Source organism: Oculina patagonica, chromosome 11 (assembly GCF_052425735.1).
Source record: "Oculina patagonica isolate OP01 chromosome 11, crgOcupat, whole genome shotgun sequence".
Classification (NCBI taxonomy): Eukaryota; Metazoa; Cnidaria; class Anthozoa; order Scleractinia; family Oculinidae; genus Oculina; species Oculina patagonica.
The window spans coordinates 11048432-11074232 of NC_135768.1; the positions used below are offsets into that span (position 1 = coordinate 11048432).

General features: G+C 38.8%; 2 protein-coding genes across 3 annotated transcripts; both read left to right on the plus strand.

The window, feature by feature from the left end:
- The first annotated feature begins 59 nt into the window (after positions 1-59).
- On the plus strand, positions 60-12955 carry LOC144630211 (uncharacterized). Of its 2 annotated transcripts, none has more exons than XM_078488540.1 (11): positions 60-321; positions 2862-3078; positions 4159-4269; positions 4751-4822; positions 5249-5346; positions 5723-5900; positions 6623-6723; positions 7282-7428; positions 9665-10347; positions 10914-10951; positions 12136-12955. In XM_078488540.1, exons 2-11 carry the CDS (start codon positions 2938-2940, stop codon positions 12256-12258), a joined length of 1692 nt encoding a protein of 563 aa, XP_078344666.1. In that variant the 5' UTR covers positions 60-321; positions 2862-2937; the 3' UTR covers positions 12259-12955. The 2 variants fall into 2 exon arrangements, with proteins under 2 accessions (XP_078344666.1, XP_078344667.1); XM_078488541.1 differs by having other exon boundaries at positions 60-301.
- Positions 12956-15816: 2861 nt separating this feature from the next.
- Positions 15817-22516, plus strand: LOC144630994 (EH domain-containing protein 3-like). Its single transcript, XM_078489352.1, has 2 exons — positions 15817-16879; positions 19045-22516. Exons 1-2 carry the CDS (start codon positions 15968-15970, stop codon positions 19762-19764), a joined length of 1632 nt encoding a protein of 543 aa, XP_078345478.1. The 5' UTR covers positions 15817-15967; the 3' UTR covers positions 19765-22516.
- Positions 22517-25801: the final 3285 nt, after the last annotated feature.

Genomic DNA, 25801 nt, shown 5'->3' on the forward strand with positions numbered 1-25801 from the left:
GTTGGTGTTATGGCGTTTAACCGCATACTTTTTTATTGCTGGCGCAAAAGCTAATCGAATCTGTGACGTCACGTGGTAACTGCTGCGCATCAAAAGATCGTAAAGTCAACCATTCTGATAAAATTACTTTAGCTGATTTATCTCACGATCTCTACTGCATAAAATCAAACAACAGTTTTATCAGTCAGGGAGGTAAAGGCCAATATCCAGCCTTATTGCCTTGCAGCATTAGACTGTCTTTCCGGGCTGGAAGGAAAGTTGTTCGTTGACATTCGCCCGTCTCCACGTTGATGCCTTGTTGGTGACAAAAAATTCCAAAAGGTAAGACTAAGTTCTAATGGCTCTTTCAATTCCTTGTGTCGCCAATAAAACATGCTGTTGCTTAGTTAGGTATTATCAGGTTTTCGTTTCTTCCGAGTTTGCGTATGGTAGGTATAATCTGTGTTATGTTTTTGGACTAAAACTTTAATGCAATAAACAAACACAAGATACACACTCAGCGATTGTTTGAATTACGAGTTCGGTAAACACTAATTTGTGTTTTGACCAAATAGATATTTTAACTTCGATTAATTGATTGCGTTCGAACTCCCGATCCTTCTGGGGTAGCAAGCCTTACATGTAGATAAATGTCTTGTATATTTTTGTGCGCAATTGTTTAACTAAAGGTACTTTTAATTTGTGACTTAATCGACTCAAAATTTTGCAGATTTCGTTAATTAATTATATAGCTGTCAGTAAATCCTATATTGTCAGTGCACTTATTCTTCCTTAATTTCTGGGAACTGTCCAATTTGGGGTTAAATTTGGATAGTTTCCAGAGCTCGAGACTAACGGTAGCCAACTAGCCAAAGGCTAGTAGAAATGCTGTTTTGGCTAGTAGATTTTGGGCTTTCACTTGCCAAAATGGCTAGTTGAAATTTCAGGCATTTTTGTAAAAAAAAAAAACACAAATTGTCAACGACTCTAAGAAAACAGAACTAGCAAATACTGTTGCGTATTCTCTATAATGATTCTAAACTTATCACTTAACTTATCCAAACTTATCACACAAATTCAAAGCTCAACATAGCTATATTCTCTTATTATCGATCCCTCGCATTACAAGATCCAAAAGTCACGATACTTAGCTTTACAATCATCCAAAAATAAACACTTATTAATGCCACACCTCTATTGCGTAACATCAATTCTCGACAGTACACTGTTGACATATTTCAGAGAAAATGGACAAGCTTAAGGTTCTGAAAAGCAAACAAACAATACTATTTTTAGTACTTTCCAGTTACGAAAGTGACAAGTGAAAGTAAACTGTTTCTGCTAATTATTATCCAGCCTGGGAAATCGAGGATAATGTAGGTTGTAACGATAACCAGAGATTGGGTAAGGTTACATGAATAACGAGGATGAGAGGTCGAGTACGTGAACGATTCATTAAAGCTTTCCTGTATACATGTAAGATGCGGATCCGATAGATATCTGAGATTATTCTGTGGTGGGTAGGAGCAAAAAAGCGAGGACAAAACAATTTTGTCCGATTTTTCATTGGCTTTTGTTTTAGGTGGCTTGGTAAAAGAAGAAAAAATAATGAATAACCATGCTTGAAAGTTCTGGCTAGTAGAAAATTGGCTTTGGCTAGTGAAATCAAAACCGTCACTAGCCACTAGGCTAGTTAGCAAAAAAGTTAGTCTCGAGCCCTGGTTTCAAACGAACTGTCCAATTTAAGACAGTTTTGTCTTGTTATTACCATTGTTACAAGCTTATTTAAGTTGTTGTGGAACTAAAGTTCAGTGGTCCTGTAAGATACAAAACACTGTAGGATCAAAACAGAATCTAATCTATGTTTTTTCCAACATTGGTTTCATTGTATTTTGAGATCTGTTATTAATAAATATAAATTTGTTGGAGAGTTTTGTTGTTTGGCTGAGAAAGGAGAAAGATATTTATCAGTCAGTGACAATGAAGCTACTTTCTTAAGGCTTGTCCAGCAGGAGATGAATCCATGCCCCCGTCTCATGGGTTGGATGTTCAACTGCTGAGCTACTAGTATTTGTATTAACTCAAAAGAGCTTGGGGCAGGAGGGGGTGGGGATTTCGATCTTTTGTTAAAAATAAACTAAACTCAGTCTGTCAATTTCGTACCTCCCCTCCCCTCCCCAAAAAATTGTGTTCTTCCTGTCACTTTTGTTCTTGAATCAAAGATGTGCATGGGAAAGATCCTGCCATTGACTATAAATAGAAGATAAGGCCTGGTTCACACAGCAAGGTCACACAAATGCAAAAAACACCTTGCATTGATGTATTATGTCACCAGTATGAACAATATGAGGGGCGATGAATGGTCCTTCAACAAATGCCTGTCTTGCAAAATTTTAGCCACATTTCAGGGGTCTCGTTGACTTGAATTTTTCTTTGATGGCTTCTCGGGGTCTTGATTTCTTTTTCAAGGCTAAAAAGGTCTCAGCCTCACAGAAAAGATATCAGTCTTGCCGTCTCGCATTTACCATTTGACACCCCTAATATGACATGAAAACACATTACAGGGCTGCAAATAACAGTCGGTCATCAGACATTGGCTGACCAAAATTTGCTCATGTCCGATGAAATCCCAAGTGTGGTTGGACATTATGATAATGTACGGACAATTTTTTTGATCATAAATCATCTAGGGCAATAATAAATAAAGATTTGTCCAACCACAATTTTGTTTTGTCCGACCAAGATGGTGTCTTAGTAGACCATATGTCCTTTCAAGTGAAAAAAATTATTTGCAGCCCTTCAATAGGAACATTATGAAAACACTTTACTTAGAAGTAATGCCATGAACAATCACTGATATTTATTGATATTTACTTTGACAGATATCAACAAGATGCGACATAATTTTAAAATGACTGATTCAAGCATGTGGACAGTTACTGCATTTGTCAGTTGACAATGATGAAGGACAATAAAACAAGTGCTATCACAAGACAAGTACATTTCGCCAATGGGTTTCCTCCAAAAGGTCTTGTACAAGCCGCTGTTCCATATGGACGGTCATCATATACAGCACCTGGAGGGCATTATGTAAGCTTGGTAAGTGGCTGTTCAACCATGTAGATAATAAAACTCTTTGTTTGTGCAAAAATTATACCCTCGCTTGCATTTAAGCATCAACACATGCTGCCAACACATGGAAAAAGGAAGAAGTCTCTATATTCAATCTTTCCGTCATTTCAAAACCGGAATACATGTATGTTGAACTTTCAGCATGAAAGTTGCCGTTACGGTCTGCCAAACTTCAAATGTTTGATAACCAATCATGTCACACTTAATATCCAATTAGATCATGTTTTGACAGCAGGTGTTCACGCTTAGATACAAGCAACGGTTTTCAAAACAATCATGATGTGATTTTGATGATCTACAGATTAAAGACTGTTTTTCCGAGTAGTTGTTGATTCATTTTGCGACTTGAATTTCCATTAATGAATGGAATGCACATTCCAGACATTTTCAAGATTTTGGCTAATCCTTAGTGAGATTCTTACATTTACATGTCATTTACATCTGGTCATGAAATTATTTGCATTCTTGCTTAAGAAGGTTACAGTATTTTAAACCTTTGACAACAAATTTTTACTTTTCTCTTATTGCGGTTTTCAGTGAAATGCGAACTCTGAAATTCAATTCTCAGCCAACGGTTTACGCTTTTTGCTGCCGTCAAACATCTTAGCGGACCTCTTGGGCAACAGAAGTTCACTTTGAACATTCGGGTCAAAAGGTCAAGTCTGTCAGTTGTGATTGGTAGATTTCGATCCATTCTGTTTGTTTCAATCTGTTTTCATGGTTCGTTGGCTGTCGCAATAATTATAATTGACTGCAGCGAAAAACACAATCATTAGTTGGATGTTGAATTCCAGAGTTCACATTTCACTGAAACGGCAATAATAGGAGAAGTTTGTTTCATTTCTATAGTCAAGATCAGAGATCCAGATAACACTTTTACTGTAGTTACCGGTTGTGCACTCTAATCTGGTTCAAGTGGTCTGAGTTTGAGCCAGTGGCTAGGCTCATGGCGTTTTGTTCAGTTCTTGCACAAGACCCTTTTTTTAGTGCAGATTTCTTTGTAAAAATGAGCCAGTTAGAATAACATATTCTTTATCTTTTTTGTAGGATGAAGTTTCTCCTGGCCGATTGGGAAGGACACATCGGACAATTCCACCCCTTGCTAAGGGGCGTGGTCAGTTCTGCAGTATGAGGGACAGGCCAGAAGATGACCGATATGTAAGCCACCACTTATTGACTGTTGATTCTCTTTGCAATTTATAATTATATTTCTTTCTTAAAAGCCGTCACAGGGTGTTGGTTTCTTTTGCAAGGCCAAGAATCCAAGTCTTAGGCTAGCAGAAAAGATTTTTGGCTCTCCATCTTCCTTTTCACTACCCCTAATTCTGGACATGTTTTTAATTTGTATTTTTTGCAGTTTCTTGTGGGTCCATTTGCTTAATGATGAATCAAAATCTCAGGCTGAGAGAACACGAAAAATACAGAACATTGACATATAATTATATGATGTTATTAACTTTGTAGATTTTTACCCAGCCTGAAAGCATGTTAACTACCATCTCACCCTTAACACCCATATTGTGTTTAGAGAGGCAGATTTAATAGTAAAAGTCCCCATAAAAAGTTTCTTAATAAAAATTAATCAATTACTGTTTCCTGTTTTCTACTTGTTGAATTTTTTTTTTCATGGGGTTTACAGAGAAGGAGACCAGACCCATTCAAATTACCCAAGGCTGCAGAGAAGACTGGGTTTTCTGCCTCACAAATCAAGGTGTGTACACATTATCATGTAACATGCAAGAACATTTATTTAACAAATCTGACTGCATTAGCTTATAAATATTATTTTCCTCCAAAATTAATTCCAGTTGTCTTGCTGAGTCTCTTATGTAAATATACCGCATCGAGCCAAGTGGCCCATGATAAAGCCAGAGCTTATCCCAGTTTCCGTAGCATTAAGTGACTAGGACTGGAGTATTTCTACTCCCCCCTGGATGGGATGCTAGTCCATCGCAGGGTTACCCCCAGTACAAAATTTGCCGGTACCCATTTAAACACCTGGGTGGAGCAAGGCACTATGAGGCTAAAGTGTCTTGCCCAATAACACAACTCAAACCTGGACTGCTCAATCTGGAGTCCAGCCTGCTAAGCATTAAAAAACTGACCAATGCAACTATCATATTATTTTATTCAACAGCGTGCCAAACCTAGAATGATAAGAATGTGTCGTTCAACTGAACCACCATCCCCTCCCCCTGCAACTTCAACAGTGTACAATCTGAAAAATTTGGCAAGGTAGGTGATGCAATGCAGCCCAACTACAGCCTGGTATCCTGTTAATGGAATCACAATAAACTTGCAATATTCACTATTTCCCTTTAATACCTTATTATAGGAAATTAATGCTATTTTTTAATTAAGGTATTTGAAATTAATGCGACTAAAATGGGCAGTGTCACCAAGATTTAGTGATATTTGAAAATCAAATGAAAGTGTTGGTATCAATTTGAAATCTACTTAAACTGGCCTGGACTTTTTTTTAAAAAACCTATCACAAGTGTTGTAATTAATGCAAAACCAAAGCAAGCATTATAAGTTTCTTTTGCCACAAGTGAAAACCACTCTTTGCAAGACTTAACATTTTCTGTTACATTTTTTACGATCATAATAGGAGGACAGTTTATTCAACCCCGCCAAACAGACCTCTGGAAAGTGATCCTGAAGATGACATCATTCCACCGTCATTGGAGCTCAAAGCCAAAAACAGCAGAATTATTTCTGATGTGGAGAAAGAGAGCATTCAAGCAGAGCTTGCAGGACTTGGGGAAGTCTATCAGCGAGTGTGCCGTGTAAGTAAACAAAAATCTACAAACATAATGCTAAAAGTCAAGGTTTAAGTTACACTTAACAATTATTCTACTATGATCAGGGGTTTGAGAACCACTCCTGGTACCTATGCATAATTTAAGAATTAATTGGATGTGAATGAAAATAAACTGCAGTTGAACCCCTATTAAGCAGCCCACACCATATTAAGCAGCCAGTTATCAAAGTCCCAAAACTATTGTCAGTATAATAGTTGTAATTTAAAACCCCTATAAAGCAGCACCGTCCCCTTTTGGCCGTCCTGATGAACACGTTCTTCTAATTGTTTATGACCCCCATTGACCAGCCAGCAAGAATGAAATATACACTGTACCAAGTTTGGCGATGTTTTCCTTAAGTTTGGATGGACAAGAGTCTAAAAAAAAGTGATGACTGATAAACTTATTAAACACAAGTTTACTGTCGTCTCCATGTCTTTTCATGATTCGACCTTTCCATGCTATTTTGTATTAAAAAATATGACCTTTCTATAAGGCCCTATGCTACCAGTAATTTCTGACAAACCCCTATTAAGCTGCAACTTCTATTAAGCGGTCACTTGCCATTTCCTTGTGGCTGGCCACTTAATAATATATGGATTCTATTTACTGTAGAAAGTTCTTTGTAATTTCCTTATTGAGAGAAAAGAATTTATCCTGTTTTATTGAAATTGAAATTTGTATAATTGTTATCTGTATGTGTACAGGGGAAAATGGAGTCACTGTACAGTTTACTGTATCCAAGTCGGAGAGATGTAAAAAGAGTGCCAGTCCAGTATATAAACACTTCTGCACCCGTACAACTGAGGTGAATATAAACAATGTTTTTTAGATGTTTGTTATAATATTTTATAATATAGTAGCAACTAAGCTAAATTACCAGACCATCTTTTAGTTAGTAGTAACTGTGAATCTAAATTACAATGATTATCATAAAATATTGTTAAAATTGCAAAAGTTTCCTCCTGTCTGAGCGGCTTATTTTCAGACGTTTACATCCTGTGTGCATGGTTGATGGGTTATTGTAGTGCTTTGGCCTCGGCATCTAGAGCTTTACTTTCAAGGGTCATTAATATTGCTTTAGGGACTTCACGGTATATCATTGCTGGTCTTGCAAGTGAACTGGTGTGTTAAGTTGTGGTTTAAATTTATACTTGGTTTAATTTTTCAAACCAGTTTGAATTTCTCATAGTCACTATCCTAATCTGATTAGAAACAAAGGCTAATAAAAATCAAACTGGTTTGAAAATTTTTTAAACCAGAAATAAATTTGAACCACAACTTACAGTTAAGTTTTATAAAGTATGAAATTTTAATTTGAAAGAATGTTAATTGAAAGTCATAAATGATGATTTTTCAATCAAAGAACGCCAAAGATTACTCAACACACCAAGAAGGTAGCTAAAGATCAAAGCCATGCTATGGCTGTGACTGTTGCAACAAATGATATTGAGAAGACAAAGAACGAGGAAAATGGATCACATTCATTTCCTGATTCAGAGGCAAAGCAAGAGTAAGTATCAATTGAAGAGTGGCGAGAAAGAACTGCCCCTGGACTTTCTGACTAAATCGAACATTGTCGAAACAGCTCCAAATTGCGCATGCAGGTTTGTTTACGTGTGCTAAACACTGTCCTGTGTTGCATTCGGCTGGTCTTTTCTTCGTTTTTCAGAAATTATGTATGCAAAAAAAAAAAGCATTTTGCAGGCTTACGTTCTCTCAGTCAGCTAGCAGTCTGAGTTTTCCAAGCATCGCGTGTACATCTTTCCCTGTAGGGTTTTCTAAGCGTCTACGGAAGGCTAGAAACCATTTAACAAGCATGTCTTCGACTCGCTGCGCATGTTTTTTTGTTGATTTGAGTAGAGTAGGACTGGATACTGCATTGTGACGTAAGGTCACATGTTAGAGGCGGAAGAGTTTGAAATGAGCGAAATGGCGCATTTGAAAGTAAAACGAAGAAGTTTATAGTTTTAGCTCGAGTGCGGCTGCCAGGTGGTTGAAGGACATCATTAAGTCTGAATACCCGTAAGTTTACAGCATCGCTCGAAGAACTGAGTGATGTTTCTGCCTTTGTTTTGTACAACAGCGCTGTTAAGCGCTTCGGAAAAAACGTTGCAAACAAGGTAGTTTTGAGCCTGGCCGCATAGAAGGCCTAAAACAAGAGGTTTCTTGCCAGGAACTTCGTCAACGCGAGTTTTGCAGGGTCCGCTTGGGTGCTGCCGCGACAAAGTTGCCGAGAAGTGACCTGGTTTCTTTATAGGTTTGGCAGGGGACCTCCCCTTGGAAAATTTTTTTCTGTGCCTCATTAAATATTCATCAATCAATAAATCAATCGATTCATGCCTTAGTTTATCTTGTTTTCGCGGGATTTTGTAGATGTGTGATGATGTAAGGAGTGGAGATAGAAGTGAGAGCAAGCCGGCGGCACTTAACTGAAAGCAAAACTAGTATAATGTGACAACACGGGCAAACGTATTCAATCAACAATCAGTCTTTATTTCACTTTCACCTCAAAATTACAGCTAACGGTAACAGATTACAATAGTCTTGCCCGAAACAACAAAAAGCAGCTAACCGCAAGCAGACTGCAGTGAAAGCTAGCCGCTTGAAACGCTAACGCTAACCCTAACCCTTAAACTTGGGTTTAGCTTTTTAACCCTAAATTTGAAGTGAAACCCTAGCGTCAGACCCTAACCCTAACCCTTGGGCTTTAGGGTTAAGCTTTTTTCGCTAGGGTTAAGCTAAGGGGTTAGGGCTAGGCCTGTAATCCCAAAACTTTAGTTGACTTCATCGTTTTGAGAAACAAAAGGTTTCCTTTGTTTATCGTTTGTTAAAGAAAAGACAAAAGAAGCCGTGCGAACAAAAACCTTGTCTTTTTGCATGTGTAATTCAGTTTTCAATAACGGAACAAAGACCAGTGAAATGAAAGACAGGACAGTGTTAAGCACACGTAAACAAACCTGCATGCGCGATTTGGAGCTGTTTCGATAATGTTCGATTTAGTCAGAAAGTCCAGGGGCCGTTCTTTCCCGCCGCTCTTCAATTGCTAACAGCTGTTGTTAACACCAAAGAAAAGTAACAGCACATTCGTTTGAGATCAATCCAGAATAAAAATAATTGGAATGATGTGAGTTAGCATTCACTTGGCTGCTCTTCTCATTTCGAAATACTTGGATTTCCATGGAGCAGAATAACCACAATAAAAATTATATTCTGGAATGTATATTCTTACTCCAGAATAGGCGCCCTAAAATTGCCTGATTAAGAGTCAACTTCCTGTTTAAACCCATGACGAGGAGCCACAAGCATAAGAGCCAAGTGTGTAAGGTATCCATGGCAACCCTGTGAGCACCGTCACACTGAAAAAAAACAGTGGAACAATGAGATACTTACCTCATACCTACCATAAAAGAGGGAGGGAGGGAAGGGAGTGAAGTCACTGAGCGCAATCGAAATGGCGAGAACGCACATAAAAATGATTTGACCTCAAAAGCCGAGCTGTAAGACCACACGACCCCCCTGCAAGCCACTCTACATGCCTGACACAGGGAAGAGCATAAGTCTATACAGGTGAAAAAAAATTCAGCAAAGTTTTTGTTCTTGACTTTTTACTTTTTTTCTTCACCGTATTATTTTCGGCCCGTATAGACGTTCCCTCGCCCCCCATTAACTGACCCCCTCTCTCTTAGGATATAGTTATAAAATAATTCTCCATTTTACTCATATTTTACTTTTGTATCGTTTACCAGGAACGCCACCCGGCCCATACTGATTCCACTTCCGTATATCAGATCAGATACTGGCATAGCAACACCTGCTAAGCAACAAAAGCCAGCATACCATGTGCCGTACATCTACAGCAATAGGAATACCAAAGCAGCCACGCAGCATTCTCGCACACCAAATTATAACACGGCTGCACCTGCTGTAATAACCTTCAATCCAATGAATATTCCAGATCTAAGTCGTCCAGGAACTAAAAATGGTGCTCTCACTGGAGGGGCGACAACTACCCTGAATAAGTCAAGTAGTAGTACTGCAAATGTTGTTTCCGATGCTTTAATTCAAGATTCCATACCTGCCCCATTTGTCTCGCCGGGTCCCTTTAAAGGTACCACGCCCAACCATACTCCTGCATTGGTTGACGGCAAGAGCGATTTGTTAGGTAAACTGGATATCGAAAGTGTTGACTCTGAAGTGGATTACCCTGTTGAGAGTGTTACCATGGTTACTGACAGTTCTCCAGGTAATGAACATGATGCAGGAAATTCAGCTAATAACAAAGACGGAGAAGAGATAGCTCTGAATGGAAAGAAAAACACTAATGCTGAAAATGTTGTTGAAGAAATTGTAACGAGAGGAATTCGGTTAAGTTTGACCACAGATGGAGGCTTGGAAGGTGGACTGGAGATTTTCGATTATAATAAAAGAGGTTGGTAAAGTTGTTAATTGGCATTGTATTCAGTAATTATTGTTAAATTTAGTGAGCCTTAAATAACACGCAAACCTGCCTCTTAAGTCAGCTAGCTTTTATCATCATCATCATTTTATTTTATTTGCCACTTTAGAATTAATACATACAAAATAACTTAAGTAGATAGGGCGAGGAGACCTCCAAGAAACCACAAGGCTTATGGGGAAGGCCACCTCGGGTTAGCAATAAGTTAGTAATTTCGCTGTGAATGTGCAGTTAGGCCAATTTCAGACTCATTTTATTTGAAATTGTGATGTTTTTCTTAAAAGAAGAGAAGCTACTCGAACCAGTGATCGATTCTGGTAGAGAATTCCAATTTTAAGCCCGTCATAAATATCGTGCAGTGGATAGCTTAGTAATTAAGGACTAGTAGACTATTTACAGCCTGCTATTTTCTCTTTTTTTCCTTCTATTGCTATCGCTGTCTCTCTTGCATAATTCCTAATGTGTTAAAAAAATACAGAGGCAACTGAGCAAAAGTGCTTTCTAACTAACGTCTTTTTGTTACGATCTTTGCTTTTTAGACCTTGAAAGTGAACAGCTGGCTGCAAAGCAAATTGAGGTTTGTTGTAGATCGTTTAATACACATTAGATAGGACAAATCTAAGTAGCTCAACGAGATGCTGTAGGCCCAGGGGGGGTACTTCGGCTTGTAAATGACGGGGATGATCGAAGGATTTTTTTGGGTTTGAAATTTTCGATTACGGGATTTTTTTTGGGTTGGAAAATCTGGCAAGTATTTTTTTGGGTGACTTGATTAATATAGGGGATTTTTTTGGTTATTAAAAACGAACTAAAGTGCCCTGGCACGGCCTTGGCGTTTTATGGTATGATGAATAAACAAACACGAGCGTTCAATTTTTATGGTTTTCTTTGCGTTAGATTACTGCCCCTCCTGGCAATTTAGGGGTAATTTGACAAGGGATTTTTTGGGGGGGGTTATTTTTTGGCAAGGGATTTTTTTGGGTAATGTCGCAAGACTCAGAGATTTTTTTGGGTCCTGAGTTTTGCCTCCATTCGATCATCCCCGTCATTTACAAGCCGGGGTACCCCCCCTGGGGCTGTAGGATAACCTCATTACACAAAATTTTCGGGGGAAAAATCTCGAGGGAAATATTAAACAAAATCCTCCAAAATTCGCGAAAATTAAATGTTCTGAAACATTGCGAGATTAATTTGCGTTTAAAAAACGTTAACTGTAAACCACTTACCAGATAATCTTTTATCAGTAAACAGAGTCAGATCCAAATGACGACAAAATTTGTCGCCGTGGCAAAGTGAAAAGAGGTCATAAATGCCTTATTTTTGGCCTTGTGAGGCTAATAACTAAGTAAAAACTACTTGGTGAAAGTTTTTGTTTTTCAGTAGGGTTCAGAGCCACCTTAAATTTATGTAACAATAACAAATCCGAGCCCTAGTTTTGTAAGCAGACGGATGGCCCCTATAACACGGGAGGGGAGGGGGGGGGGGGCTTATAAGTTCGCGGGGACTTAAATCCGACATTTTTATTTCGTGGCGCACCTGTAAACTGGCTTTGTATGTAGCGAAGCGTGCTGACCACATCAATAAAGATTGTAAATGTATTTAATTAACGGTATGCTTTGAAAAAAACCCGTTAGCTTGTGAGTGCTTAGTGACTAAGGCCCTTATCATAGTGATTACTGATGTTGTTTGGCCCTGGAAAATGTAATATTTTAAGTCCAGGAGTTCTTCTAACAAGTGAACACTTATTTTGTCTTTACTTAGGAACTGGAAGAAATAGGAGAAAGAAAGATGAAAGAATACAAGGAGCTTCTTGAAGAACATCAGCATATATTGGATGAAGTTAAACACCTTGAGGAAGAGCTTCATAAGAAACCTAACGAATAACCGGTCATTTATATGACTTATAAAATAACACAGAATGGAACGGGGCTCGATCACGGCCATGCTGTACCAAGCTTGTTGTCGAGTTTTACACATTTTTCCTTGTGCGTTTCGATGGCCCCTTAGAAGAAAGAAATGAAACAGTTTGCGGTATTAAAATATCGCAAGCTGCAGCCAGTAGCTGCTACTTGATAGTAAGTCTAAAAGTGGACCAGTATACAATTAGAAAATTTACGCCCAAAATTACTTTCCTCTCTATTTGAACAAGGCTCAGTCAGAATCGCTATTGTGAAATGAGCACAATGTAGAAAGCAATAGACAATGTACATTGCTTGCAGGAGATTAACATGAATGAAACTGAAAATTTTATATTCATAGTTATTTGTATTTTAGTGTTCAAAATATTAATATACAGAACTACAATTCTTACTATTCTTGGAGAGTGATAAATTATATCTTATGCTTGGCCACAATCACTGTGAATATTCTACCGAGAGTGAAATAGTTATAACCAAAAATTTTATGAGCAACTAACAACCACTTTCTTGCACGGTTGTGAAAAATAGCAAAAGAAATACATGTTAGTTGTTGCATGTATAAACTATGTATATAATATGAGCCTGATTACTATGAAGTTTGTATTTTTAAGAATACTATTTTTATAGTAAGAAATTTACAATAAACTTTGTGTGCAACAATATTTGTTTTGTAAACTAAATTTGTAGCTCAGAATAAATCCGCAAATACAGATTTTTTAATTACACTTTGGTGTGAAGTCCCAGAGGGGGGGGGGGGGGGGTACTTGCAGTATACATGACGGGGAGGTCCGACGTATTTTTTGGGTTAAGAGATCTGTCATGTATCTTTTTAGGTCTTAAAGTCTGTTTGATTGAATAAATCAGTATCGAGGTGCTAGGTCTTGTACTTTTTGGGATTGAAAATTTTGTTGCCAGGTATTTTTTTGGTGTTAAATTTCAGGCTCGTGTATTTTTTTTGGGTTCGCAATATGAAGCTTCGTCGGACCCCCCCCCCCCCCCGTCATGAATACTGCAAGTACCCTCCCCCCCCCACCCCCTGGATGTGAAGTTTGTAAATTTTTTATTTTAAGGGTATTTATTATTTCCTCCGTAAGGCGTTTTATCTTCAAACGAAAAAAAAAAAGAAGTACTTACTAAAAAGTCATGAATCATGTTACATCGTGGATTAAGATAGGATGGAATCGCTTTGAGTTGTTGATCGCGACTTCTTCATCTGGCGTTGCGGATCATGTGCGGCCGAACCAACATGCTACAAATAGCGACACGTAAACAATCGACCTCATCGCCTGATGAAGACTACTTACAGTATTGCGGTCGCCGAAGGGATGCGATCAACAACTCAAAGCGACTCCATCGTGAGACAAACGAATAAACGTTCATCTTTCCTACTTACAAAGACTTGTCAAACGATAAAGCGCGGTTACCCAAACGGCCACAGAAAGTCAGTAGGGAAAATGCCGTATTTTGATCTGAGATAGAATGAGGCAAAGGATCCGGACACCACGCCCAAAGGAGTGACTGCACTGTTACTCGATCTCGTTCTGAATGAGATGCTAATCCATCACCAAAAAAAAAATGAACATCTATAAATTTTTATGGCCGGTTATCTAAACGAGTCTAGGGGCGCTTAGCACTTGTCAGCCTGGCCTGCCGGCCCAATGGTTTTGAACGTGAAATGAGCCTTTCTCGAGATATTCTCACAAATCCACCACAGTATTGTGTTAAGTTAATACATTGACTGATTTGACAGGACAAAACTGACCAACAACGGAATTTTGTTCTCAAATATACCGGTCTGGCCGCCCAGTTCTGACTAATGGTAAGAGCCCTAGGACTGAAACCAGGTCTATAACCACGACTGGCAAAGACTTGTTGTTGTATTTTTACGTTGGTTTACGGAAATTAATGACGGCTTCCTTTTATGAACGCTGCCAAAACATGTACAAAACCCTCAGTGATCATGACTTGACCAAACGACACCGGCTTTGTTGTCTTTTGATAAAGGTCGAGAAAAATACTGTTTGGGACACTTTTATCAAGTTAAGAGGTCACTAATCCTGAGCAGACGTTTTAAAATAGTCGTGGACCCACCCACTGGGGCACCACTTCTAGGAAATCCTTACTGTGGTGCACTGTGATAATTGAAAGATGACCAGAATGAAGTATTATAACCAACTCTCGCCTTGCGGGCACCCCGCTATTGCGGACACTCGCTATTACGGACAAAATCCAGATCCCCGACAAATAAGGTTTGACTGGAAATGACTCCCGCTATTACGGACTCTCGCTATTACGGACACTAAACGACGCCCCGAGCGTGTCCGCTTTAACGAGAGTTGACTCTGTAAACTGAAGGCAACCGTAAATTCAGGACTTGGGAGTAGGGGGAGGGGTGGATAAGCGGGCATAGAAAAAGGTCGTGGAGAAAATGAAGGACGATAACGGTAATAAATTTTTGAGTCTCTTTAGCTCTGATCTAAAGAAGTTTCTTCAAGTCTTTACGTAGTTATTTAACCAAAAATAAGCCTGATAGCTTCCTGTCGACAGTCGTGCGTGCGTTTATTATCCAATAAAATATTGTTCTTAAAAACATTGCGGTACTATACTTTATTGTCTACAAAAAAAGTATGATCAGCAGAAAGAAACGGGGGAAGGGGTCAGAAAATAGCAATAATTGGACCGAAAATTTAAACCAGATTATCATCACTATTATGAATAGAAATTCTTCAAGAGGACTCTTGTTGTCCCGATTGTTTCACCTTGGTAAGACATCTATTTCTTCAATCATGGAAGTTATAATTACTACTTCTTCTAAAAATATAGCTTTCAAATTAATGAAAACGATCGTAAATTTGTAAGGGCCCCCATGACAAAATAAAAGGACCGGATCCACTCAGCTATAACTGAATAATAAATGACGAAAAAATGCAAACTATGCAAGTATATTAAAATTTCAATTATTCGGAAGGTACGTTCTTTCTTCTTCAGGGTTCTAAAGAGAATGACTCTAAAGATAAAACGCTATAAACTTTTAAAAATTTAAATTTCATTCTAACGTTTAATCTTTTGAGTAATTCTCTGCAAATTGCAGTCAGGGATACCGCAGGCATATTAAACAAAGTTTTTTTAACTGGTCTGACGCTGACCGACTGAAATGCTGAATGTTATATACAATGTTCAAAAAACTAAAAAAAAAATTCTACACTTGATATAGGATTTAATGGCGCCGAATCCAATTTTGGGAATTGCACGCTTTTTAGGCATCGTACTGAGGTGGTTTGTCCCTTTAGAATTTACAGTACATATGATTAGCAGTAATCATGCGTTCGACATGTTTGTTAGCAGCTCATGTAAGAAATATTTATTTTGTTATGCATTAATCTTGTTGATCTTGTTATGCATTTAGAACTGACATTATTTCCCTGCACGTGCTTTCAACCGGTAGCTAACGAGGTCTCAGCTTCTAAATATAGACTCGTGACGTCACTTTAAGAGCAAAGACTTGGAGGAGTGGTCAGTGCGCATGCTCTCAGCTGTTCAGGATTGGAAGGGAGCGACTGGGCGGCGTTTCCTTTTCACACGTTTTACGCCGAAAACAAATCAAAATCAGAAATTTCCTCGTGGTCATTTATTCAGCAGACGTCTACCATCTTCTGCCTTGAATTATCGCCACCATGTTTACGTGGATGAAAAAGAACGATGCCACAAAGAACCCGCAAGTTTTCAACTCCGTCGTGGACGGCTTGAAGAAACTTTACTTCAAGAATCTGAAACCGCTGGAGGAGGCTTACCTTTTCAATGATTTTCACTCGCCGGCTATGTCTGAACCTGACTTTGTGGCTAAGCCCATGGTGTTGTTAGTTGGTCAGTATTCTACTGGTAAAACGACGTTCATTCGGTATCTGTTAGAACGAGACTTTCCTGGCATTCGTATCGGCCCCGAACCGACAACCGACAGTTTCATAGCGGTGATGCACGGTGATAACGAACAAGTTGTACCGGGAAATGCATTGATTGTGGACCCCAAGAAACCCTTCCGTACCCTCAGTTCGTTTGGGAATGCCTTTCTGAACAGGTTTTGCTGTTCCGAGCTTCCAAGCGCCGTCCTTGAAAGCATAACGATTGTGGATACCCCAGGTATTTTGTCAGGTGAAAAGCAGAGTGTCGCCCGCGGATATGATTTCACTGGAATTCTAAAATGGTTCGCCGAACGGTGCGATCGGATAATTCTGCTATTCGATGCGCATAAGCTTGATATTTCAGACGAATTTCAGCGTGGCATCGAAGTGCTTCGTGACTACGATGACAAGATTCGTATCGTGCTGAACAAGGCTGATATGGTCACTACACAACAGCTGATGAGGGTCTATGGAGCGCTCATGTGGTCTTTGGGAAAGGTTATCAACACGCCAGAAGTTGCCCGTGTTTTTATCGGGTCTTTCTGGGATCAGCCTCTACAGATCGATGAAAATCGAAAACTGTTCGAGTATGAAGCCAATGATCTTTTTGCGGATATTCAATCTCTGCCGAGGAATGCTGCTCTGAGAAAGTTGAATGACTTCATCAAGAGAGCACGTTTGGCCAAGGTTTGTACGACCAATATTGTTTCTTTTTCTCTTTTTTTTGATGAGTTGCATAGATAGTTAATTTAGTTAATGTAAATAAGGTCGTTTTGAAACCATGGAAATGGATGCCGGCCATGGAAACCATTTGAATTCAAAACTATGCAGGTCTGACTTTGTTGTGTACTTCCCTCCCCACTCTCCCTTCCTTCCTTCCTCACCTCTCCTACTTCCCGGTATGCACACATACAGAACTAGCAGTTGAATGTAAACCATCCATAAGGAGGTGGGCTGTAAATTGGGCATTTAAAAATCAAATCAGTGGTACTGAGGGTTTGCAGCTTAGTCAGTGCTAATGGCATTGTGTCACACCATTCGGGGTTGGTGATGTACATTGTAAAGTGCAACATTTACAAAAGAAAACCCAAAAATGAATAATTGAATAATTGTCTGAGAAATGAAATTTTGAGAGCACTAAGCACTTAGGGCCTGTTTACATGGAAGGCGGGTGCCCCGGCTAACCGAGTTACCTGGCTTACCGAGCTACCCTGGACGAGCAAACTTTTCTTACGTTTCTTTAGAAAACGCATTGAAGCATTTACACGCTAGACGGGAAACCCGCCTTGCCGGGGCACCCTTCTAGACGGGATAGCTTTTTGCCATGTAAACGGTTATGCCCGGGCTATCCCGGCTTGCCGGAATGAGTCTTTGCGCATGTTCTTAACTTAAATGAAGTTAATGGCATAAAATGTATAAATTCTGGACCAAAACAGTGTTATTTAACCAGAATTAGATCAAATTAGTTTTATCTGTAGGCTGGAAAATATTTATTGAAGCAACAGTTAATTAATTCAACATTTTTCGTAGGAATGATTATCCTAATTCACAAAACAACAAATTTAATTTCAATTTGGCGGCCAAAGACTGTTGAATTTCAATTCAATTCCCCCACAAATGGACGAAGTAAATTTCTAAAAGCTTGCACATTAAAGTAAAATAGGTTTGAAGATGGCTAGCCTTGGTTATTCAGCAAAAAGTCATATTATTCTTCAATCATTTGGAGCTACATGGTTTTCCGACGCCGTGACACGCTTCAATGACGCTGTCTCAACTCGGGAAGAAGGGCTGTGAAATCTGCATGTAAAGGCGAGCTATGTTTCATCCCTTCTAGCCGAGTAACTCAGTAGGCCGGGGCACCCTTCCTCCATGTAAAGAGGCCCTTAGTTACAGGGCTCGAGACTAACTTTTTTGCTAACTAGCCAAGTGGCTAGTGACAGCTTTGATTTCACTATCCAAAACCTATTTTCTACTAGCCATTTTAAGCATAGTTCTTCTTTTAGGGGGGGGGGGGGGTGAAAACAATGTCCAATAATGTTTAAACCTAATAAAGGTAAGATGTTCTACATGACACAAGCATGGGACAAAGAAAAATTCTGAGTCCCCGACGGGAATCGAACCCATGGCCTCCCAGATACCGGTTGGGCACTCTAACCAACTGAGCTACAAGAGACTCGTTGTGAGCTGGGCCATTTTACTAGGTTGATATGTGACACGCGTCCTGCCTACTGCTAGGATCAGCAATGTTGAAATCATCAGGTTTTGTAGTAAATAATAAAGATGGTAAATTTTAAGCTTGGTAATAAATAATAAAGATAAGATGTTCTACATGACACGAGCATGGGACAAAGAAAAATTCTGAGTCCCCGACTGTTTAAACCTTTAACCGTAAAATGTTCCTTAAATCTTCACGTTTTTTTCCTTAAGAAATTGGGCTTTGTTCTTCACTATAAAAATTGTACATGTACATGCATTTTTGTCAGCTAGAATTTTGTTTAAAGCTTCACATTCTATAATGTCAACAGTTTACTTGTTAGTTATATTCTCTGAGAGCAAATTTTAAAAAATGCGGTTTCTTGCCACTAATGCCTAATTTTTTCACTAGCCATTTTGGCTAGTGAAAGGCCAAAACCTACTAGCCTTTGGCTAGTTGGCTACCATTAGTCTCGAGCCTTGATTAGTACTTCTACATTGCTCTCTGGCAAAAAGATTTCAGGTGAAGAGCCATTTATGAGGCCTTCCAAGGGGAGTTACAAAGAACAGGCTGTTCTCAAAAGCATACACTGCAAGGTCAACATTAGTTTGGGTACAAGTTAGTATATTACTCATGGTTTTGCCATTTGTTTCATCAGGTCCATGCATATGTCATTGCTGAGCTTAAAAACCAAATGCCAGCAGTTTTTGGCAAAGATAAGAAAAAGGAGCAGCTATTGAACAAGCTTTCTGATGTGTACATGAAGATCCAACGAGAACACAACATCTCACCTGGCGATTTCCCTCCTGTTTTGAAGTTCAAAGAGCAGTTGCGCAAGTACGACTTCTCTAAGTTCAACCCGATGAGGACGAAGCTGATTGAATCACTTGACCGCATGTTGGCCAATGATATTCCACGGCTAATGGGCATGATACCCTTGGAGAAGGACACTTATTCTGAAGAGTCTGTAAGAGGAGGAGCATTTGCTGTCAGCCATTCAACCAACAATCCCTTTGCATCTGGCGCTTGCCAGGGTGCTGCTCTCGGTGCTGGGTCTGACGCGTGGATTGTTGAAGAGCATAAAGAGGAGTATGACAAGATCTTCAAAAGCTTGGGGCCAAAAGCTGGAAAGGTTGGTGGAGCAGTTGCTAAGAGGGAGATGGTGAAATCAAAACTGCCAAACACAGTTCTGGGTAAGATTTGGACTCTGGCAGATATTGATCGTGATGGACAGCTCGACGAGGATGAATTTGCTCTGGCGATGTACTTGATTAAAATCAAGTTAGATGATGATGATCTACCAGACGAACTTTCTCAACATCTGATTCCACCATCAAAGCGACCAGGAATGTCATCTAATGGTATGGATTATGATTAACAATGTTGATGTCAGATTATAGCCCAAACTACAAACTGCATGCTGTATAGAAAAAGGGGACTTCTGCAACTTAATATTATTCTAAAGGAAGCAGTTATTTTTTGTGTCCCCTTAATTTGTTTATTGCATGAGGCCTGTCAGTGATTCAAAGATTCAATGATAGTGATTTTAGATTAATTTATTATTTTATAACGTCAATTTTATTCCACAAAGTTGGAATTAGTCCAACTGAGTGTACTTACAGTGCGACGCGTCTTACCGTGGCCACCCAACAAACTTTTTTACAAGTGTGCTTTCGTAATATCATTATCAGTTTGACGAACACACCTCCTTGCAAAGTTGAATACGATCAAAGAGATACTTGTGACATCGTATTTGTCAACAAAACGCAGTGAAAAGGTAAAATATTACAAGATGACACTTGTAAAAAAGTTTGTCGGGTGGCCACGGTAAGGCGCGTCGCACTGTACAGGAGCAATGACACAATATTTTAAGTCATTTTTCTCATTACTTTCGTATTGAAAAAAACCCTCAAAATAATAGCTTTTTAACGTAGAAAAATGGCAAACAAGTAATAAAAAATGTGAAAATAACCAAGGATGGTTTCAACTGATGAAGATTAAGACAGATTACAAATGACAAACTTGAAACAATTTGCCAATTTTTTCAAGACACACTGTCTGTGACATAGCTCCTTTAAAAAGTCGCTGTTCGATTAGTAAGCTGAGTTTTAGAAGTAGATGACAGCAGTTGAATCTCTTCTCATTAAAAGTAGCAGTATAACGTGTATTATTGTACACACAAGACAGAAACAGTGCACACTGAATGGCTTGTGGCTAGCAAGTGCCTAGTTTATTAACCAGCTCTTCTCTCATAGTGAGAAACATTTGATAGTGGGTATAAAGTGTAGTTATCCTGTTGACATGAGTGTTTTTGTGTTGATACTAACAAGAAGACAGTCCGCTGCCAACAGTAAGGAAACTCTTCATATGTTGTTGTCTTAAAGTTGTAGGCCTGACACAAAATTATAGCCCTAAAAAATAAATTTGTAAATAAGCTGATAGGGGCTTCATCAAGATTTATGCCTAAACTCAGTTGAGAATACATGAAGTTTATGTCCGAAATTGCTAGCACTTTTGTAATAGAATATGACTCCAGTTTATGGACTCGCATATTCTAGGCACAAACAGCTGTATTTAATGAGCAAATCCTGTTGTATTCAACCATGGCAATGGTAAATGTGCCACAGTATCTTAGCTGGAAAATGTTTGTTGAATTGAAAATCGTTTGGAATATCGCCTGATTTTAAGTGCACCTATACCTGTATTGGGCAGTGTTCTACACGATTTTGCAGGATAGTAATAATTGTCAGTTATTGTCAATTACACAACTGAAAAGTATTGAATAGCTGGTTTGACGATCACATAAATTTGCTTACTGAAGTCTTGTTTGATAATTATTTTATTGGATAATTTTTTTCAAGCACTTAACCATGGGAACATTTGTCATAGAGCACTTTTTACTAAATCTTTTAGGTTACTGGTACATAATGATATATTTTTTATAAAACAATGCATTGTGTTTTGTTCTTGCATTGAATACATTTGTCTAAAACAATTCCATATTCAAACTAGATGTGCCATGTAGTCGTTGTTTTCCTTGCGATCAGTTGCTGATTTCTCATGGCCTGCATGGAACGTTTGTGTCGATTTTGTAGTGAGAGTTTAGTTGTAAATTTTGTTGATTGTGTTACCTCTACTCTGCACATACCGGTAATAGATATAGCAATGACAACATGAGGTTCTAGGTATGGGGCACAGGCTGGTTTGAGTGCTAATCGACATTAAATCTGCATGTTGCCATTGAGGCCTATACACACAAAGGGTTTTGCTTCCAGGTTATGCCCCAAGGGCACGCTGCTGGAGCAAAGCTTCAATTTCATGGTATAACTCATCCCTGGGAGCAAAATTTCCACCCCGCAAAATACCCACGATATTGAACTAGCAAGAGCTCAGGGCAAATTAAACAAAGTTGAAAATGCTCCCTTGTGTACTATACAGGGGTTTTGCTCCTAGAGCAAACCCTTTTGTGTGTGATGACCTCTTTAAGTATAGGAGCAAATACTTTGCCATTTTTTTATTTTGAAGTCAAGTTATTTCCAGACTGTTTGTGCTGTACTGCCTTGTCCTCATTTTATGTATGTTGTCTTTGCCAAAGCTATCTAGTTCATTAAGTTGACAGTTCATACTCTTAATTAACCCAAACATGAAAACATACATTGACATAAAAAATAAGACATACATGTAGTTCTTATTATTTTACTACTCCAAATAAAGAATCAGTCAAGCATATAAAGACCAAGAGAGGCTCGAAATTAGGAAAGTGAATGCTGTGAAGTCTGGTTCACACTAGCAACATAACAATGGCAGCAAGTTAACAAATAAAACACTGTAGGCCAGTATTGTGTTACCAGTATGACTAACAGAAAAGAAAAAAATGTACACGTAACCTCTTTAGGTTATGTTGCTAGTGTGAAGCAGGCTTGATTAGTTTTAACAAGCACATTGTTGAATTCATATTATGTCATGTGCCATTACATAATAATTATTGTAGTTTTATCATAATAGAGACTTTCCATTAGATATTTTGTCCATAGGTTATTTTTGATATCCACAAGGATTAAGCAGCATTTAAAATTTACAATTGTCTGCTACTTTATTATTATGTAAAATAAAATTATGGTATTAGAAGGTGTTTGTGGTTTTGTGACTTATTTGACTTGGCTGTCAAAGAAATTTAGCACATCTGTACCGGGGGTAGTCAAAAAAGCTTTATACGGGGAGGCTTCGCCCCGAGCTCCAACCCCTTAACCTTTTATATTCCATTTTGACAGAAATTGTACCCCTTTCGTATACCTTTTGCTGAAAGAAGGTACCCCTTTCATATACCTGAAAGACATGGCAAAGACTTAGAACAGGACATTTTTTGTCATTTTCATGTAGCTCTTAGGGACGGACCATTATTTTTTTGGAGGGGGGGGGGGGATGAAAAATATTGAAAAAAATTGTTTGCAGGGCCTGGAAAGACAAAATAAATTGTTTGCAAACACGATATGTATAACAAAAGATAGTAAGAATTTCGAAAAAAATGTTTGCAGAGGTGCATAAACTAAATAAAAAAGTTTGCAGAGGAAAATTTTTCATCCCCCCCCCTCCAAGAAAATAATGGTCCGCCCCTTAATAAATTAAATAATATATACAGATATAAATTTCATCAATTCGAAATATTTTAATTAAAAGCCCTTTTTAAAATCAAAGGCTCTTCGAGCAACCTCATGGTAATTCGATGAAGTGGCGTCCTTCGCTTTGTTTTTCAAATAAGCGTTCAAGAATGTAACGGTCTCACTTCATTTGCCTTTAAATGCTTTTTTTTTTTTCATGTGAGTTGCGTCAATGGGTCACTGATGCTTTGTGCTCTCCGGCTTCGAAGCGCAAATTCTATTTTTCACCACCAAAATAAATTGTAACCTTTGGATATGGTTTTTACTGTCTTAGATGCGATAAATTGTGTGTTCAATTACTTTTCTGTCAGCACATATATAATATACATACCGGGCAGCGACTAGCCTCCCACGCAGTCGTTCTTAGGGGTGATCGCGTTACACTCCTCCCCGCGATTGCGTTACACGGTGTGGAACACAATCGCCCCTAAGAACGACTGCGTGGGAGGTTAGGCAGCGACAAGCGTTGTTATTTTTTGAACAGCCGATGAAATTTGAGATCTGCTCGCCTCAAAAAGATGAAAAACGGATGACGTGACACGAGGTGACGTAGCGCGAAACAGAAACGTGCTACGCATTTGTGTTTTTCCAGTGAGCTGAAACGTTTATTAAATCACGTCACATGCAATAATAATTTTCTATAACAGTTTAAGCGTAACTATATGTAGTCCATAGGTGCTATCAGTAATGTCACAATCTCACTTAATTTGCCTTCGAGTGTTTTCTTGCGTGAATGGGTCATTGATAGCTTTTTTTCTTCAAATAAGCGTTCAATAATGTAACACAATATCACTTTATTTCCCTGTGAATGTTTTATTTTTCCATGGGAATTGCATCATTGATGGTTCGTGCTCTCAGGCTTCGTAGCGCGAATTCTATTTCATCACAAAAATATTTAAGTGTAACCTTTGATCCTTTTAAGCATTAAGTAAATTTGTTTTTTAAATATGTTTACTTTTCTGCCAGCACGTATAGCGTTATTTTAAGCAGCGAATAAAATTTGAGAGAAAGATGCGCGTTTTTGCACGACTCAAAAAGATGAAGAACGGATGACGTGACACAAAGATGATGTGACGCGAAACAAAAACGTGCATGAATGTTGTGTTTACTAAAACGCGTCTTTGAATATTTTCTTACGTGAATGGGTCATTGTTAGCCTATGCTCTGAGGCTTCGTTGAGCGAATTCTATTCTCTTTTATCACCAGAGGATAAGTGTAAGTGGTCCTCAATGATTTCGATTTGTTTTGTGAAATTCAGTTTACTGCCCTGAAAGAGAGAGACCCTGGAACGAGGTTGAAGAATAATTTGTTTCTGATTGACATGTGCTGAATGCGTTTAAAAGACCTTTCCATCAGCACGTTTCTCGTTTAATAATAAATTAATTGCGGTTTGATATCAGAATCGAGTGAGTGAGTGAGTGAGTGTTCGAGTGAGAAAATGCGGCCCATAACATAACCTCATTACCATTCGGTAAAAATGGGGGCCATTATATGGAGAACCCCCCCCCCCCCCCACTCCGGGCATCTGTATTGAAGAAGAAAACTATATGGATTGATTTTTGTGTCATTTTTGTTTTGTACAGCCAAATGGATAAGGTAAATTTTGGCTTAAAACTACATATATCCCAGTCTAATAAACAATTAGAAATTTTCGCACGCACAATTTGGCAAACGTGCAACCTCGTTCCCAGGGTCTCTCTCTCCCCGCCTCCCAGGGGAGAGAGAGACCCTGGGAACGAGGTTGATGCTACAGCTCAAACTGGGGGCTATCAGGTGATATTCCCCAGTTTTCCATCCTCGGAGACCCAGGGTCAGTTAGTGGGGGCAACGGGCAGCTCGCCCCCACTAACTGTCCCTGGGTCTCCGAGGATGCCAGTTTTCGAGCTTTGCGAACAGTTTATATTCATTTCGAGTAAATTGTTAATTCGAACAGAACTGAACATTTTGAAGACTAACAATATTTTGAATGCCGACAGAATTCCAGTTAGTTTGACTCTTAAAAGTTTGAGAAAAGGTCACCCAAAACGAGCAGCCTTGTGTAAAAAAAAGGTAACACAATACCCAACCTCCATTGTCATACACTGATATTTGTCCTTGGACCGTTTAAATATATCGTTTATATGTTCCTCGAAAATCACATAATGTCCGCGGACAAATATCAATGCCTATTTTCGCACCAAATGGAGGTTTCTGTTTATTTAGTCCACTACAGGGTGTATTCCTGGGAATTAATCCCTTATAGAAGAGCTCATAATTATCATTGAATTATCTTCAGTGCCGTTTTTTAGAACCTCTTCCTTAGATTTTATTTTACACCAAAAGTTTCATTTCTATGTTATAAGTTCAATGCTAATCAAAGGCCCATTAATTTAATCTCTACCCTGGTTCGTTCCAGGCGTTCGGTTAGTTGGGAAGCGCGAAAAACGGCGAGCGAAAAAAAATAAGGGGGAGGGGGGCGAGGAGGTCCCCTCCCGATTTTTTCGCTCGCCGTTTCTTGCGCCGCTTCCCAACTAACCGAACGCCTGGAACAGGCTAATCGGGTATTGACTGGACAATGGCGTACACATTTTCAGGCCAAAAATTCAAGGATACTTGGAAATTTCAAGGCTTTTTTTATGAAATTTACTTCAAACCAACGATTTCCAGTCTGATGTGCTTGCTGAAGAACTAAAAAAACTCGCCCATTTTTGCGGTCTTCTCATTGCCTTGAAGCCTTTTGACGTTCAATAAAAAAATCAAGGACTTTCAAGGACCGAA

Bases quoted from the DNA above. Each gene is read 5' to 3' on its own strand.
- LOC144630994 (XM_078489352.1), top strand. From the start codon at position 15,968: ATGTTTACGTGGATGAAAAAGAACGATGCCACAAAGAACCCGCAAGTT. The intron at 16,880-19,044 runs GTTTGTACGACC...TTGTTTCATCAG, and splicing joins AGAGAGCACGTTTGGCCAAG to GTCCATGCATATGTCATTGC.
- LOC144630211 (XM_078488540.1), top strand. From the start codon at position 2,938: ATGATGAAGGACAATAAAACAAGTGCTATCACAAGACAAGTACATTTC. The intron at 4,270-4,750 runs GTAAGCCACCAC...TGGGGTTTACAG, and splicing joins GGCCAGAAGATGACCGATAT to AGAAGGAGACCAGACCCATT. The intron at 5,901-6,622 runs GTAAGTAAACAA...GTATGTGTACAG, and splicing joins TCTATCAGCGAGTGTGCCGT to GGGAAAATGGAGTCACTGTA.